Here is a 17,331-nt window from a genome sequence, read left to right as displayed (position 1 = left end):
TCATTGAATTTTTTTAATAAATCATGCAGAATAGTAGCACCCACCAGAGCTACTTTTCTCCGCACACACCCCACCACTTTGCTGTAAGCCTTAGGTTCCACCGCCCAGGGGGTCCGCGTAGCGGGCCCCCCGCACGGCTGGGTGCGGCGATCGATAGTCGTAACGTGCTACGGACGCGCTTGATGCTTATTGCACCGGGGAAGGTCCCCGTGCTGGGCGTCAGCCCAGCTGGGAGTTTACCCCTTAATGTTTGAACCTTGCTCACCATGAGATACGGTATGTCTCCCCGTACCTCGTTGGTGTGCCATGGTTCCCTGTAAGGGAATGGGGATAGACATATAATGCACTACTGCATAAATACACTCCTGCATTTTATTAACTACGGCATAAACATACACTAGGACACCCCGTCCATATGGAGTACAGATATCAATCTGTCTCGATTTCTTGGGTGTCCTCTCTGTAATAAAAAAAAAATGATTAAGTGCTGTGAAAGAAAGAAGGTATTAGTTCGTCTGCCGTATTTGTGATTCCCACCCATCATTTTCATGTCTCGGCTTAAAATGAGATATCACGTCATATCTGCAATGGAAATTACTTATATTAGATGGGGTACTTGAGGGGGGTACAGTGGGGGTGGAACGTTGCTTCCATTGTTGACCTCGAGACTCCTTCTGGCTTGGAAGCTTGTTACGTTTGCAGTATCTGGGTTTTTTTTTTTAATTTTTTTTTTTAACGTTTACAACACATACACTTATACATCACGTCACAACACAACATCTATGTTTTTGGTTATTTTTAAATTTTTAATTTTTTTTCCCCCAGAGCTGCTCTCGTCTCGAGGTGAGGGACTTACCCTCATGAATCTTTTGTAAGGGACTCACCCTCATGAATCTTGTGTAAGGGACTCACCCTCATGAATCTTGCGTCCTTTGCCCTGAAACAGAGAAGATGCTCTCGTACCATTTGTACTGATTATCTCCAATTTTTTTAATTTTGGCACTTACATCATTTTGCTTCTCACTGCCTCATATATAGATACAGGATACAGGGGGAAAAACAACATGCGTGACTGAAATTTTCTACAGTGTAACATTCTTATTCGGATCGTTTCGCCTTAGTAGAAACGTCCTTCGCTGTATAGTCGGTAAAATTTCAGAAGCACGGCTACATTAGTTGAGTATTTATTCTCACCTGTGTTTCCACTAACTGGTAATAAATTCCTTTGCTCGACATCAACTCGTCATGGGTACCGAATTCCTTGACTTCTCCCTCCGATAAGACAACAATTTTATCAGCTGTTCTAATTGTAGAAAGACGATGAGCGACTACAATCGTAGTGCGACCCCTTCTTGCCTGTGGAGAAACGAAAAGATTTTTCTTTTTACTTAAAAGCATGATGTTAATGCACAGATTTGTTTGTAAAGGTAACTGAGTCAAAAGTTTTCATAGTTAAGTTTTGATGATTTTTCATAATTTTTTATTTAGTGTATTTGAACGAAAATTGTTTCGTTGAATTTTACTTATCTGAAAATTATATCAAGTGCAATTGCTTTTGAGATGAAATTTAGCTATTTTTATAATACAACTTCAAAATTGGCTTCTGGGTCACTTTTAGAGCATAATGCTCCAAAAGGAGCCCATGTGATCAAAACACATTTAAAATGTGAAAAATAAATGTCGGCAAACTTTATTTACATTTAGAAGAGAAATTCAATGTTCAGTTTCAAAAGAAAAATTATATACAAGGAAATCACAAGAAAAAAAACCTATGCAGTCATAGCTTCACTTTTTTTCACTTTTAATGATGATAGCAAAAACAACGTTTAGTGGTGAAAAATAATATAATATAGTGGAGCACCGAAATTCACCTTACTACATTACTTTGCATATTTTTTTCTTAACGTGACCAACTTGAGAACGTGCATATAGTCAACATTTGCACGACTTAAAGTTATTACTCTGTTAAACTTATTTGAATTAAAGTGAATTAAATTTATTTTGGTTAAAGAAAAAGAAATAATATTTTAGAAAACGTATCTTAACTCAAAGTTCTAAGAATTTATATACATGTAATTTAAAATATCTCCCTACCTAAAAGCTAGCACTTCTCTTTTTATGTTGCAATTATTTGTGTTTTATACACATTTCGTTGAGTTTTCTGACATCTATTGTAAACAAATCTATAATTTGCTTATTTCTACAGATTGTCTAAAAAAAATTTAAACGTTGCCAACTGCCTTAGAATTACTATTCTTGACGATAGTGTTTGCTAAAAATTTTAAAAAGTGTAGTGCTTCAAAAACCTGAAACTGTTTCCTTTTTTGAATCGTTATAGCCGATTCTACAGCGAAAGAAAATTTTGTTAAGGGACCATGTACCTCATCAAGAGCTGCTTGGACGACCGCTTCACTCTCAGTATCTAGGGCCGAAGTAGCTTCATCTAATAGAAGTATCCTCGGATTCTTGATGAGAGCTCGAGCAATGGCAATTCGCTGTTTCTGTCCTCCACTGAGCTGAGTTCCACGCTCACCCACTAATGTCTTATATTTCTGTCGGAAAAAAACAAGATTAAAATGAATAAAAAGATTCTTTTATATCTGTAATGCAGGTGAAGAAAAACTAAACAATGTATTTCGTTTTTAATTCAAGCACTCCCCTTCCCCCAATAATTAAAAGCAAAGAAATGTATCAGAAATGATTAGTGGAATAGCAAAAAAAAAACAGCAAAAATGTATATACAATCCCTCAGTGTACAATTTCGAGTAAAAAGCAAAGAAAAAAAAGAACTATTCCAATACAATATTTAACAGTGGCACCTATTTTTAAAAAAATATTATAGATCTCATTATTCCTTGAGAAAATGTTTTTACTTTTTAATGTTTAACAAGAAAGAAACAGATAACCGTAAAGATATCAAAAATTAAGAATTAAAATTGAAATTGTACTTTTTAGTTATCATGCAAAACCAAAAATAAAATCATTTGCAGCTATTTTTAGTACATCTTCATTCATTCATACAGTGGCTCCCAGAAGTGTTTGTACACCTACGGCTTTTAATGAAATAGGACCATATTCATTGGTTAGAATTAATATTTCGGAATAGGTATTTAATTATAAGATCTATGATCAATTTTCAGCAAAACAACATGATTTTCTTTTTTAAACATTAAAACTTAATTTTTTAAAAATAAAAAAACCAAAACGTGCTGGAAATTTTATCTCACAAAAGTCTTTTTACACTTTAAAAAATGTCTATATATTATTGAATAATCTAACTTTTTATTAAGTTATTATTTAGTATGATATCATGCAGTACCAACTACCCCTTTTAAGCATCTGAGAATATGTTTTTTTTTTTTTTTTTTTTTTTTTTTTTTTTTTTTTGCGTAATTTGAGTAAGTTTTTAACCACACTTATAGTTTTACAGTTTCTAGCTCTATTTTCGTTTCAAAGCCTTATTTTCGTAATCTAGCCTCCAGATATCTCTAAATATGTTACATTAAGTTCATGCCTGAAGATTGAAGGGGTATTTTCTAAACTTCAGGACAATTTTTGAGGCACTTGACGCAAACGTTGAAAACCGTGTGCTTCTTATCGTTATCTTGATTAAAAAAAAAAAAAAACAAAGTTGTTTCCTATAACCAAATTTTTGGCTAAGAGTTTAAAATTGGTTTTTAAAATATTTAAATGAACAGCAGGATTCATTATTTCATCAAAAAATTCCAAACTACCAAGTCCTGATGCTGATATGTACCCTCACACAAGAACACCTTCACCGTCCTGATTAACTGGTCCAACTAAGTTCTAAAGATTAAGTTCCTAATTTTTTCTTCTACTAACAATTATACAACAATTTAACGAAAAATGTTGAATCGTGTGTAAGTAAGCCGTTATTCCAAAACGTTTTGAGCTAATTTATCATTGATTTTGCGACGAAAAGCGTAAGCTTTATTTTTTTCGCACGAACAAGAAAATTTCTGCTGTAGGAGTTCCCGTTTGATCCAACTAATCAGAGAACTTGGAGAACAATTCTAGGTGAAAATTAAACGTAACATGTTTCATTAAATTCTGCAAAAAATTTCACAGCACTCAAATGTGTATTTTTCACAAATTGTTTAACTAAATCTCCGATCACGTTTTGTCAACTTTGCCGCTTGACCTTTACTTACATTGTTTTCGGTCAGATTATTTTCTTTAAAGCATTTTATCAAGCACTTTACTATAGAATGCAATAAATTAACTAATTTAGAGACAATTCAAACCAATTTAACGCTACTATTCGGAAAAAATTCAAATTTCGAATGGTATTTGCGGTTTTTTACGAATACCAGCCATTTTAAAGTAATAAGCACAATATTAAGGAATAAATAAACAAAAAATTAAAGCCAAATGACTTTTACGGGTCAACACATTGCATAACTAACAAAACAAGAAGTTCCGTCTAGAACTAGACGAGCCTACTTTCCCGTATACCCATACTACTTTCTAGTACCTGATCAATATTCTCAAAAATAACTAAAATCGCAAATTTTTTCAAACATATTTTTTTAAATATTTTAAGCTGATTTCTAGGAATAAAATATTCCTTACTTTTCTTCAAAGAAACGAACAAATAAAATAGCAGCACCTTTTAAACAAAGCAGCTAATACACTTCTTTCCATTAAAAAAAATTTTTTTAACAGCTTTCAAAACGAAAAAATAATAAGCTCATTAAAATAAATACATCATATAAAAAAAAATCGTTTCTTTTTCCCCTGTTGCCGAAAATAATTTTTTAAACGAATTAATGCACTTACCAAAATAAAAAAAAAACAATAAAATGTCAACTTAAAGAAATAATTTTCATTGTCAAAAAAAAAAAAAAAAAAATCGTCTGCGCATATTTTTCGAGTTTATTCACCGAAAACTAAATACCTAAATTAAAACTTTAGCGTGAAAATAAAAACAAATCATATCAACAATAATCATTTTACAGTTAAAACCACAGCAGCGGAGTCGGAGTCAGAGTCAATCTCATTTTGGGATAAAAGAGTCGGAGTCGAATATCCAAGAATCGGAGTCAGTCATTTGTCCTCCGTGTATAAATGTTTGCCAAAGCTACGAAGTCAGAGTCGAAGTCGGGGAGTCGGAGTCCGATTAATTGTCGGGAACAGGAGTCAGAGTCGGTGTCAGGTCCCCCTAAATTCTCGGAGTCGGAGTCGGGAGTAGGTCGTCAAGAGCTATTTCCAACAAAGTTTGTTTGAAGTAAATCCGCCTTCAAGTACGGAATCTACATTGACTTTCAGTTTCCCCGTAGGCGCTAATGTTAAGGGATTTGAACTGTTCAAAATTGAACGGAAAATTGTTCAAATCAAAAAGATATCTTATATACAAGTTTTTTATCAAAAGCTTTTTCCTACAAAGTTTGTTTGAAGCAAATTCGCCTCACAGTTCGGAATTGCTTTGAATTTCCCCGTAGGCGCTAATGTTAAGTTTTTTTGAACTGTTCAAAATTGAACAAAAAATAGTTCAAATCAAAAAGTGAAATATGGGAATGAGGTGTCCTCGCCGATATCTTTCGAACAAAAAAAAGTTTGTTCGAATCGGACTATTCATTCAAAAGTTATTAGGGGGGGACAGACAGACCGACAGACAGACAGACCGACAGACAGACCGACAGACATTTTTCCCCATCTCAATACCCTACTTTCCAATTTAATTAAGAATTAAATTGGAATTTAATTAATTTTAATTTTTCAATATTTATTTAATTATTTTATTTATTTTTGACTTTTTTTTTTTGTTTTTCACGATATTTTTAAGATGCATTAAGCCTTCTTTCATGCTTTTTTCTTCTTTTTCTGACTTTTACTGGGAAAGTAGGCTAACAAAACGACACATGATAATTTTAATCATCAATTTTTTCGAAAATATTTGAGTGTACGATGACTTTTCTGGCGTATTATTTCTCTGTCCCTTCGTTTTTTGACCCATTTCAAAAAGACTCTGAAAAAACTACAGGGTTTTATTTAGAATGACATAGGAATGATGTGAAAAAATATTGGACTTCATATTCGAATGAATTACGCAAAAAAAAAAAAAAAAAAAAAAAAAAAATACACATAACAAACTGCTTGTTTTGCCCAAAGTGGAACACGTGGAACGCTATGTTTAACCTTTTTCGGCAATTTCGTAAATCACCGCAAGGTAGCGTGTTCAAGCTCTGAAGTTGCGAATATCTCTTAATAAAATAATCGTCTCTTTCTTTATCATACTTATTTGATGAAAAATAAATGAAAGATTTCTTTATTCGCAACTCCAACAAACTATAGGGGGCACTGTAGCCACCATCTACTGGCGGATGAAAAAGGTAAAACAAACGCACGCCGTAGCGTAGAAAATGCTAATAAGCCTAGTAATTTTTGTTTGTATGCATGACTTTTTTGTTTTATTCTTTTTAAATCAATTTTCAAAGTCTTGTGGATATTCTGGCCCATGTAAAAAGAAATGAGAATTCAAGAAGCATTACTAAACATTAGAAATTAATACAAATTTCGTAGTTCGTAGTTGTAAGCAGCCATTTCCACGATGTTGAATTCGAAACTTATCAATTCTTGATGGAATTACATTTTTAGTGTGGCCATAAGACTGACAAGAATAACAATTAATACTAGATAATTTAATTGTATGATATTAAGAATTATAATCAAAAGAAGATGATAATTTGCCTTGCTTGACAAGAGATGATTGTTTTGCATTAGTAGCTGAGTTACTTTTCTCAAATTGCCGAATCGATTAATTTAAAAATTTTCTGTTTCGTATGTTGTTTCTAATGAAATGTTTCTAATTCTCAATTATGATTTAATTTTGTCATGCTATGCGAATCATCAACAAAATTCTCACGGATATATGGTAGTAGTTTTCTTTGTAATTGATCTATGTACCATTACTTCTTTTAACTTATCGAATTCTGTAATCTTTCTACCATTTTATTCCATTCATGATAAAAAATAAAAATGGTTTAACTGACATGCGAAATCTCGACAAGGGTTCTTTGCTTGCACAATACTAAAACTATAACCCTAAACAAATTTTGGTGAAACTCTTCAGCTGAGAATGACGGAATAATAGGGAAGTTGCAACCTATTAAATGTTCATATTTTGGCTATTGGATATTGTTAATTGACTCTCAAAACTAAAAAATTCACCATCGCCGAATTTTAAAACACCGTGGTTGATTTTTAATGAATTTTTAAAAATCCACGCGCAAAAGTACGCGCTTCTGAAACGTCACTAGCCTACGTCACAGGGCGCGAATGGGCAGCCTTCCGCCGAAGATCCCTTGTTTTCGCTAGGAACATTTTGAGCGCGCTAATATTTTTATTTTTTAAAAATTCAATAATCCTTTTGAACACACAATGGAGACCGGATTAGTTAAAGCACAATCTAAATAATCTTCCTCATGTAACATCAATGAGGATATTCGAATATTTCCGAGAGGATGAGAGGTTTAATGTTCCAGAAACGTGAGGAGTTAAATGCGAGGAGATAAGCCTTTTACGTTTCGTCTTTGAAGTCGAATGCGTGACCTTCGGCTTCTCCCCAATGACGTCACTTCCTATGCCATCTGACGTCACAGGCGCTTGAACTTTAAAAATTAATTTAAAAAAAACTACTTATCGTATCGCAAAAATTTTTCACCTATGATGTTCATACATGTTACTCTATCATATAAAAATAAAATTGAAAAATCGAAAACTTCCCTATTTAAAGTTGGCACACTATTTTGGCGATGAAAATTCTCGCCTTTTGTTTTTGCTTCAAATTTCTTTCTCGGTTAATCATTTTTCATTTCGTTCTGCAATAATTTATTCAAGAAAATATTTTGCATACTGTCCGTTCTAACTAAATGCTGCAGTAAAATAAAGTTAGTTAAATTAATTATTTTTAAACTGGGCGGAGATGAAAGCCGAAATCTTCTGCTAATGTTATTAAATCTTTATTTCTAGCTTAAGGGGGAAAACCCCATATTCTTACAAATTCATGCAAAACAATAAAAAAAAGTTTTACCTGGTATTCGCAACTCCAGAGCTCGAATACGCTACCTTGCGGTGATTAACAACACTAAAGAAAACGGTAAAACATTCCATTCCACTTTGGGGTAAATTACAGGCTTCAGACAGTTTATGATGTAATGTAATTTCAGAAGAATAGAAAAGAAAGCTTCCTGCAAACACGATGAAAAATTAGTCCTTCACTAAGCGTCAAAGCAAGTTATAAGTTACGGCGTGTGTTTGTTTTACCTTTTGCATCCGCCATTAGACAGTGGCTGTAGTGCCCCCTATAATTTATTGCAGTTGCGATTAACGTTATCCTCTTTCAAAAAAAAAGCTTTGAACAGACGAGCATATTTGTTTTTATTCATGCAAATTCGAAATTTGCTAATCCAGAGTTTTCTTGTGTTTACGATTTCGCCATTTCCGACAGTCAGCTCACTTTTTAGAGGAAAATAATGAAAACTAACATTATTTTGAAAAGTTCGAGAATACCACTACGAGAGGAAACGATTTCCGTTGCTGAAAGCAATCTAAGATACATCGAACGCGTTAATAAATACTCATAAAAAACTGCCTATGTTTACCAACAGACATACGTGGAACGCAATGCTTTTACCTTTTTCTTTAATTTTATTAATCACCGCAAGGTAGCGTATTCGAGCGCTGGAGTTGCGAATCGCTGTAGTACGCTTTCCCAATATTTTCTGGCAATGTTGGCGAGCTGAGACCAGCTTTATACTGATTATGATTTCGAAAAGAGATCCTTAGAAATTTAAAACGTTCGATGAGTTGCTAATTTCGTGGTTTTAAGAACAGAATGGTTTATTTAACTTTGCATATAGTTGTTTCTGTGTAAATTTTAAACCTTTCTCTCTCATATATATCTCTTTTAGAGCCATACTAACATGTCGAAAAATTAGTTATTACTACATTGCACGTAGAATCCTATTCCGCATTAAGGCATTAAAAACGTAATTCTATTTTTTTAAAAGAAAAAAGCTCTTCATATTTATTTCCCAATGTTTTGAAACACGAGTTCCAACCTTCGTATACAGTAAACAAACGTTTTTGCACTCTCCTGCAAAGTAGTGAAAATGTGACTTACGTTCATCTGACTTTTATTTGAGGTACAGATATTTTTTGGAACAAGTCAAATTTGACGGCCAATATCTTTGATAAAAAGGCAATTTACCCCACTCATACCACGATGGGTTACTTTTTAGTTTAAAATAAAAGTATTTGAAGTCACAGAAGCGGTTACTCGATCAATCTCTAACACTAAATCAGTCTCTCAATATTAGGTTTGCGGAGAAATGCATTTTGACCTGTATTATTAACTATTTTTTCTATTTCTTGAACTAAAAAAGTATTCAGACTCTCTGTAATTTTTGGTGCTGAAATATACTTTTTAGTTTTGCTGTTTTTTAAGACAAAATTTTTATTTCTCTCGTAGACACTTTATGGCAAAGTTTTTTAAATAGCTCGAAAGATATATTAAAAAGAAAAAATAATCTTTCGTTATGCGTGTTTCACGTAAGCTTTAATTTTTCTACAAAGTTTTTAGGAACAGATTTGACAGCTTTAAAAAAATCTCCTTAAACGCAAGTACTTCTGAACAGTTTCAAAATTTAATCAAAATGCAGCGATTTTTTTAAAGAACACATATTTTCCCAATGTCTTAAGCCTAATGTCAAATCGTATTTTTTCTTAAGCTTATGCGAAAATAGAATGCAAATGTAGAAGAGATGAAAAATAGAAGGTAAACATCTTAGTTAGCGTTTAAATGCTCTTCAGAGCAATTAAGCAAAATATCTATACATATAATAAAATAAGATGTTTGTGTGTGTGTGTGTGTGTGTGTGTGTGTGTGTGTGTGTGTGTGTGTGTGGTGCGCTTCCCGGGAAAACGGTAAAGCCTAGAAAGATGAAATTCGGTATACAGGTACAGTTTTTGCCGAAGATGTGCACCTCGGGCTTCGATTTTTGATATTTTAATTAGAAAAAAAAGTTATTTAATGTTTTATGTGTTTTTTTGCACTTTTTACCTCACAGACCCCGAACCAATCGCACCACACAAATATTTTTTGTACTATAGTGTAGAAAATTTAATTTTAAATATGATGAATGAAAAATTTTTGAAGATTGAACAATTTTTGTATTTTTTATGAATTTTTGAAAAACCTTTAATTGGCATTTTTTTCCTGAATTTAAGTTGGTAATAGTAAAAACATTTCGCCCTCTTTAGAAAAAAAAAGTTCTTAAAAATACGCAATAGTTTTTTTTTTTTTTTTTTTTAACAATTTTTTTAATGCTGAACTCATCATGTCTTTTCACGCATCGATCGAAAAAAGGCTTACTTCAATACCTGTGACGTCACTACTTGGATTTCGATTCGATATTTACGATGGAATCTTAATCACAAGCAATATTAATCTTTTTTTTTTTTTTTACTATATAGCTTACTTCTACATTTTATGACGTGATAACCACGTGTTTTTCCTTTTTTTCTTTCCTTTTTTGTTTCATTTAAGGATTGCATTTATTTCTTTTCCATTCCGCCCCCCCCCCTTAAGCTGAACATTTTGCTGTATCTATATTACGTTACATTTCATAGTTGTGCGAATTTAATTCAATAAAAGCAGCGAGATTTTTTTTATCTTTGTCAAACGCTACTTTTTGCACACTACGGGGAATTTGAGCTTTTTTTTTTTTTTTTTTTTTTTTTTTTTGCTCTACTTAAATTTTAAAAAAAAAGGAATTTTTTGAGTGATCTTTGTTTCATTTAGGTAACGGGCGGGGAGGTTAAAATAAATAGAGATGGATAAGAAAATGTAGAGATAGATCGTAAAGGTAGATAGCCGCTGAAGGCGGCAATCTCTTGGCGTAAAAATGTGAATGGCACAAAAAAAGATAGAGATCGATTGATTAATACTGCTGCCAAATTTATTTAAATAGCCGCCGAAGGCGGCAAACTTGAAGGGAAAAGGTAAATGACAAGTTAGCCAAACAGCCGCCGTAGGTGGCTACTTGCACAGAAAGGCGAATGGCGTAAGAAGGCGAACCAGCTGGTCGCCGCAGGCGGCTAGTCTAGCAATAAAAACTGCTCCTAACAAATAAAAAATTTTGACTCTTCGCCGATGGATCAATTGCTACCACAAAATCTGAAAGAAGAAGAAAAATCTATTGTTCGACTAAAATTAGATTTTTTTTTTTTTTTTTTGCTTTAAGTAAAATTCATCTCTTTGTAATGTGTATATTCATTTTATCATTGAAAACTTTTGCATCACAGTATATCTTGGTACGTTTTTAGCAAGGTTTTTGTAAGAAATTTTCTTTAATTTTTTCAACTATACTGAGCTAATTAATTTACATTAGTGGAATGTCGAAAGCCACTTTACGGGTCTATTAACTGCATTTATCTCCAAATTTCAATTTTGAAGCATCTGATTTGCTCTGGAAGAAAGTTTGCATTCATTTTGTAAATTTATTTCAAAACTGAATAAAAAGTTTCACGCAAAAAAAAGCAAAAATCAGTTTCTAGAGCGTATGAAATCTTAAAGGACACCTCAGTTTATCACATCAAACTACAGAGCAATAAATGAAAGTACGAGAAAGATAAATGCAAAATAATATTACTTGGTGCATTATTTCAAACGTTTTTCTTCTAGAATTTTCAATCTTTATCAAAGTATCCTTTTTTCTTTCTTTTTTCACATTTGATAACAAAAATAAAACTTTTTTCCTCTAGCTTTTTATTTGCGGAAAATACTTTTGATAGAATTTTGTTTCCATTTCAGTTGTTGGAATCTAAATTCACCAGTTTAGATTTTCAACTTTTTTAAAGAATAATCTTGGGTTCCATGCGTTTGTTTGATCAGCTGAAAACTGCTCAAGCCAAGATTAGCCATATTCTTCTACCGATAATAAAATTATAAAAAACGGGTGACATTTCTTAATAAACTGCTGAAGCAAAAAATGTAATCAGTAGAAAAAAAAAAAAAAACCTGGTTACGTTACCAGATATCAAGTACTTCTACCTTTGGTAAACTGTCTATAAAATCATGAACATTGGCTATTTTTGCGGCTTCAATAACTTCTTCTGCAGTAGCATTAAGTTTGCCAAGCTTGATGTTTTCTTCAATCGTTGTTGAAAATAAAACAGGTTCTTGTCCCACCAAACCAATCTGATCTCTCAGCCAGCCCACGGTCAAGTCTTTGACATTGATACCATCAAGTTCAACCTTAAATAAAAGAGTAAAATTATTTTTAAATAAAATGTACTGTATACTCTTTTGTTCCATTGCTGAAATCATAGCGTTAAGTCCTTGAAAAAAAAAAAGCAAAATATGTATTTGAATACATTTGCATTAAAGCTACATGATGTCGATTTATCGTATATTTTTGAAGTTCTATTACTTAATTTCCGTTTCGGAGCCTTCTGATATTGGAATGAACTTAAACTTCAAAATTTCGAAGGAGTTCAAATGCGCTTTAGGGATTTTTCAGGATATCCAGACTGATTACGGTCTTTAAAGTGTTAACAAATTTCTACAAAATTTTTATTTTTCCACACTGTTAAAACTCATCTGCTTAAAAAAAGAAAACATTTATCTTCTAATTTTTTCAAAGCAGTTTTGACTTAGAAATAAGTAAATGTCAAATTTAAATTCAAGTAAGCAGACCATCTCAAAAATAACGCATGCGCAGAAAGGAAAGCGGGAGTTGAATTTCTCCTCTCAACGTACGTATACAGAAAATATTACCATTTTGCACTTTGGACCAGGAACACTGCAAATGAAGGCAACGAATGAAATGCAAGAATCATCTTTTTGTTACACTGTAAAAAAATTCCGAACGTTACTTCACACTGTTGTGAAAAATATTTTTAGCTCCCAGTTTCAATATTAACTGAGCGTATTTATAAAGAATATCAGCTTCAGTTCGATTACGGCCCGACCAGACTGTTTAAGCTCCAAAGGGAGCGAATAAGTTCATGTACTACTTAGCTTTGCAAGAATGACTGGCGAGCAAAATACCATATTCACGAATGGTACAACATGTGCTTAATTTGAGACATTCGTATTCTCAAATCGATTCGACATGTTCTCATTTTTTTAAATCGCCCTATTCTCAGAAATGATACCGTCTGTGCTTATTTCTGAATTCAAAAATGAGAACTTGGTGAATCGTTTTTTAGAAGAGGGTACATGTCAAAAGTAAGAACTCTTACTTTTCAATCCTAAGCCAAAATTGTCACGGAGCCATTTTGAGTAAGTGATGTTCTCAAAAATAGGCGATTCGTCTCAATCACGGAGTAGGAAGAAGGAGAGAAATGTCCTATGGGTTTGCTAGTGTAAAAGCATAGGCGGATTTAGGACTGAGTTCCTGGGGGGGGGGGGCAGGATTTTTTTTTTTTTTTTTTTTTTGAACAAGATTTTTAATTGCCCTCCCCCTCCGATGTTTTTGCCTGTTTTCTGTGATGCGTAAGGCCATTCTTTACTTTTTTATGTGTCGTTTTCATTACTGTGTGTAACCATGCTGTCCTTTTTAAATTGACCTTAAAAGAGAGGGGGCTGGTATTAAGAGAGTGACGCAGTGCTCCCTTTTAAGTGGGATATAGAATATCTCCAGTTTTAGGGGGGCCCAGGGGTCACTCCCCCGGAGGAAATTATCTAAAATGGATATAAAATTCTGCATTTTGAAGTCTTATAAGGGTTAATTGGAAATAATAGGCAAATAATATTTTTTTTTTAAGTATTACGCTTTAAAAGTGCTTTGTGATGCAAGTTAATACTTTAAAGAAATGGTGCACAGATTAAGAGAATAGGTATCAAGAGAGTAACATACTACCCATTTGAACAACTCTTAATTTATACACTTGATAAGAAATAAAATTGAAGCACTCTTTGCTTAGGAGTTTCAAAGACTTGTCTAATAATTTTCAAGGTTTGGTTGGTTAGATTGGGGTTTTGGCTCAAGAGCCCTTGCAGGCTATACTGCACCAATTCTTTTCAGGGATTTTAGAACCTATGAATAATTTGCACTTTCCAGTCTCTGAAATTGAGTAGTAGATTATACAGTTGTACAGTATTGTTCAAACTTTGTAAGAAACGGCTATTTTCAGTTTAAAAGAAAAAATAAACTTTAATTTCCTATTCAAAAAAGAAAAAATCATGACTTTTTTTGTTATAAGAGTTTGGAAGATAAGTTGTTACTATATAAACTCCTCGCAAAATTGGGGGGCATTGTCCCCTTCGTCCCCCCCCCCTATAAATCCACCCATGCTCTTCCGAACTTCTCAAAAACAAAAAAATAATGATTTTTTTTTTTTTTAATTTTTGGAAGATGTGTTGTTGCTACATAAAGTCCGCCCAAAACTGGGGGGGCATTGCCCCCCTCTGACCCCCCATAAATCCGCCCATGTGTAAAAGTGGCAACGATTGTTCACTTTTTCCAGAGCGCGCTGTCGGCGAGCCCCTCCCGACAATCGCAGCAGATCAATGTAAATGATGCTAAGTTTCTCATTTTTTAGAGGCAGCTATTAAAGCAAAAAAAGAAACAAACTACTGGAAGTTGGTTGTAATAAGGGGACAATATAGTGGACGATGTACGGCTTTCGTACACAGGAAGTTAGCGCAGTATTTTGATGGAAAAATTTATTATTTTTCATCACTAACTTGCCGAATTCGTCTGCTATTAATATTGCGCTGTGCGATGTTTTACTTATTAAGAGTTGGAATTTTTCTATTCCTGTAAATAATTGACGATATGAGAATGTAGTAGAATTATTTTGTAAATTTTGTGACATGTTCCGAGAACTAATTAAAGCGAAATAATTTTTTGCTTTCACAAACTTTAACAGATAAATGTTAATGTTCTATTTACTTAACTTCAAGCTGATATTGATTATAATCATTTTATTCATGTATTTACTCACTGCTTAGACATAATTGTTATCATTATTTTTTATTATTATTGCATTTTTTTCTACAACCAAATCGAAAAAAAAAAATCGGGAAACCTTTTTCATTTAAAAAATACATGTACATTAAGAGTAAATTGTAATTTTCAAAAACTTGATTAATTTCAACAGAAAACCCCACAACTATCTCAAAAAAGCATTTCAGGGTATAATTTTTTGAATGAATAGGGTTTCTCGATTTTTTTCCCATTTGGTTGTCGAAAAAAATGCAATCATAAAAAAATAATGATAACAATTATGTCCAAGCAGTGAGTAAATATATGAAAAAAAATATTTTAATCAATATCAGTTTGAAGTTAAGTAAATAGAACATTAATATTTATTTTTATCTGTTAAAGGTCGTGAAAGCAAAAAATTATTTCACTTTAATTAGTTCTCGGAACATGTAACGAAATTTACAACTAATTTAAAAAAAAATACGTACTTAATTAATTCTACTACATTCTCATTTCGTCAATTATTTACAGGAATAGAAACATTCCAACTCGTAAAAAATAAAACATCGCACAGCGCAATATTAATAGCAGACGAATTCGGCAAGTTGGTGATGAAAAATAAAATAAATTTTTCCATCAAAATACTGCGCTAACTTCCTGTGGACGAAAGCCGTACATTGTCCACTATATTGGCCCCTTATTACAACCAATTTCCAGTACTTTTTTTCTTTTTTTTGCTTTAATAGCTGCCTCTAAAAAAATGAGAAACTTAGCATCATTTACATTGATCTGCTGCGATTGTCGGGAGCGGTTCGCAGACAGCGCCCTCTAAAAAAGTGAATAGTCGTTGCCACTTCTAAATAGAAAAGATTTATCTCCTCCCTTTTACCTCCCTGGTCTCAATTCTAAGAAAACTGTTTTAACAGTGCAATCTTTCATTTTTAAACCATACACTTTTTGTTCCCACAAGCAAATTGCCATGTTTTCATTATGTTCCACATCACAGATAAAAGAACTTACTCTTCCAGACTCCGCGTCGTAGAATCGCAAGATCAACTGTATAACAGTGCTCTTCCCGCATCCACTGGGTCCTACCAAAGCAACCGTTTCTCCCGGTTGAACATCTAATGATAAACCAGTCAATATCTGCAAGATTTATATTATTTCTATTATTTCTCTGTGAAAGCTACGTTATATTAATGAACTGAGAAAAATGAAATATACATTGAAAATATTCAGTTTTTTTAAGGTGTCCTATAAAAAGAGAAAATATCTCAGCATTTTTTAAATTTTAATGAACTTTGTTTAAAATATAATCGTGGAAAACATTTTGAAGATATAAAATCAAGTACTACTTCATTAATTTAGTAGCTAAAACCTTTTATTCGTAAATTCTCATTTTTGTTTTGAAGAATAAAGTCAAATTGGATCAAAAATGCATGTTGAGCCAATTTTTTACATGGTATTTTAAACCTTATTCTGCTGCATGTATTTAAAATATTTTTCTTTTTTCATTCAAGACCGGGTCATATACAAGAAACTGGATTGCAATACGTATTCCTTTTTTGTTAAAGCTTTGAACTTAAGCTTTCAATACTTTCTGATATTCAGTGATTTGAAATAAAAACTACTGATTGTAAAGATTGGAATTTCTCAAAATATTAGGTATTCATATAGGCATATGTGTATTACCCAAGTTATAAGGGATACTTGATCCTTTTGGTTTCAGGGATACGTGATCCCTGGGATCAAATATTCCTATAACAATATAAACGCAATGAAAACAGTATCACTGTAGTTTACTTAGTTGTCTGCAATTTTAAACATCCAAAACCATGTGAACATAGTAAAATATATCATAGTATAAGCGATAGATATAAATAATCACTGCAGTAAATCTGCTATATAATTAAAATATCAGTTTGCACTTGTAACCAAACTCAGGGTTTTTATTTACACATAAAACCTCAAACATAAAAACATAAACTAAGTCCTCTGATGAATTATGTCCTGATAAGCCAAATGAGGTTGAACAAGTTCAAATTGATTATCCTTGATTGAATTTAAAAAAATTGATTTTGCTATACAGTGAAACTCTCTGAGCGGCCACCCCTCCGTTCCGAAAAATTTCGGCCATCCGGAGGGGGTGGCCGCTTCAAAGGGTTTTCGGTACAGTTCAAATATAATTCTATAATACACAATATAAACAAGTCTAATACATAGATTGGAGTTTGAGACCGTTCTAAAAGGGAAATAGTATATTATTTAATTATTGTTTACATTTTTCGAAGAAAGGATACAATTTGTGACTTAAATTACAATCTTCTCCAACAATTGTTCACAAAATCGAATTTAAATTGATGCTTGTTGCAAT

At 32.7% G+C, this 17,331-nt stretch overlaps 1 protein-coding gene across 1 annotated transcript in view; it reads right to left on the bottom strand.

Moving 5' to 3' along the window:
* Positions 1–17,331, bottom strand: part of LOC129235326 (ATP-dependent translocase ABCB1-like) — a 119,592-nt gene that overhangs the window by 35,035 nt on the left and 67,226 nt on the right. Inside the window, exons 11-15 of the mRNA XM_054869093.1 lie at positions 15,978–16,103; positions 12,077–12,280; positions 2,382–2,552; positions 1,172–1,356; positions 293–314 (exon numbers count right to left, since the gene is read on the bottom strand). Coding sequence (XP_054725068.1) covers positions 293–314; positions 1,172–1,356; positions 2,382–2,552; positions 12,077–12,280; positions 15,978–16,103 — 708 coding nt within the window. The remainder of the gene's footprint in view (positions 1–292; positions 315–1,171; positions 1,357–2,381; positions 2,553–12,076; positions 12,281–15,977; positions 16,104–17,331) is intronic.

This window comes from Uloborus diversus, chromosome 1 (assembly GCF_026930045.1).
Source record: "Uloborus diversus isolate 005 chromosome 1, Udiv.v.3.1, whole genome shotgun sequence".
NCBI lineage: Eukaryota > Metazoa > Arthropoda > Arachnida > Araneae > Uloboridae > Uloborus > Uloborus diversus.
Note: the sequence above shows the minus strand (reverse complement) of the source record. Positions and strands in the feature narration are given on the sequence as shown.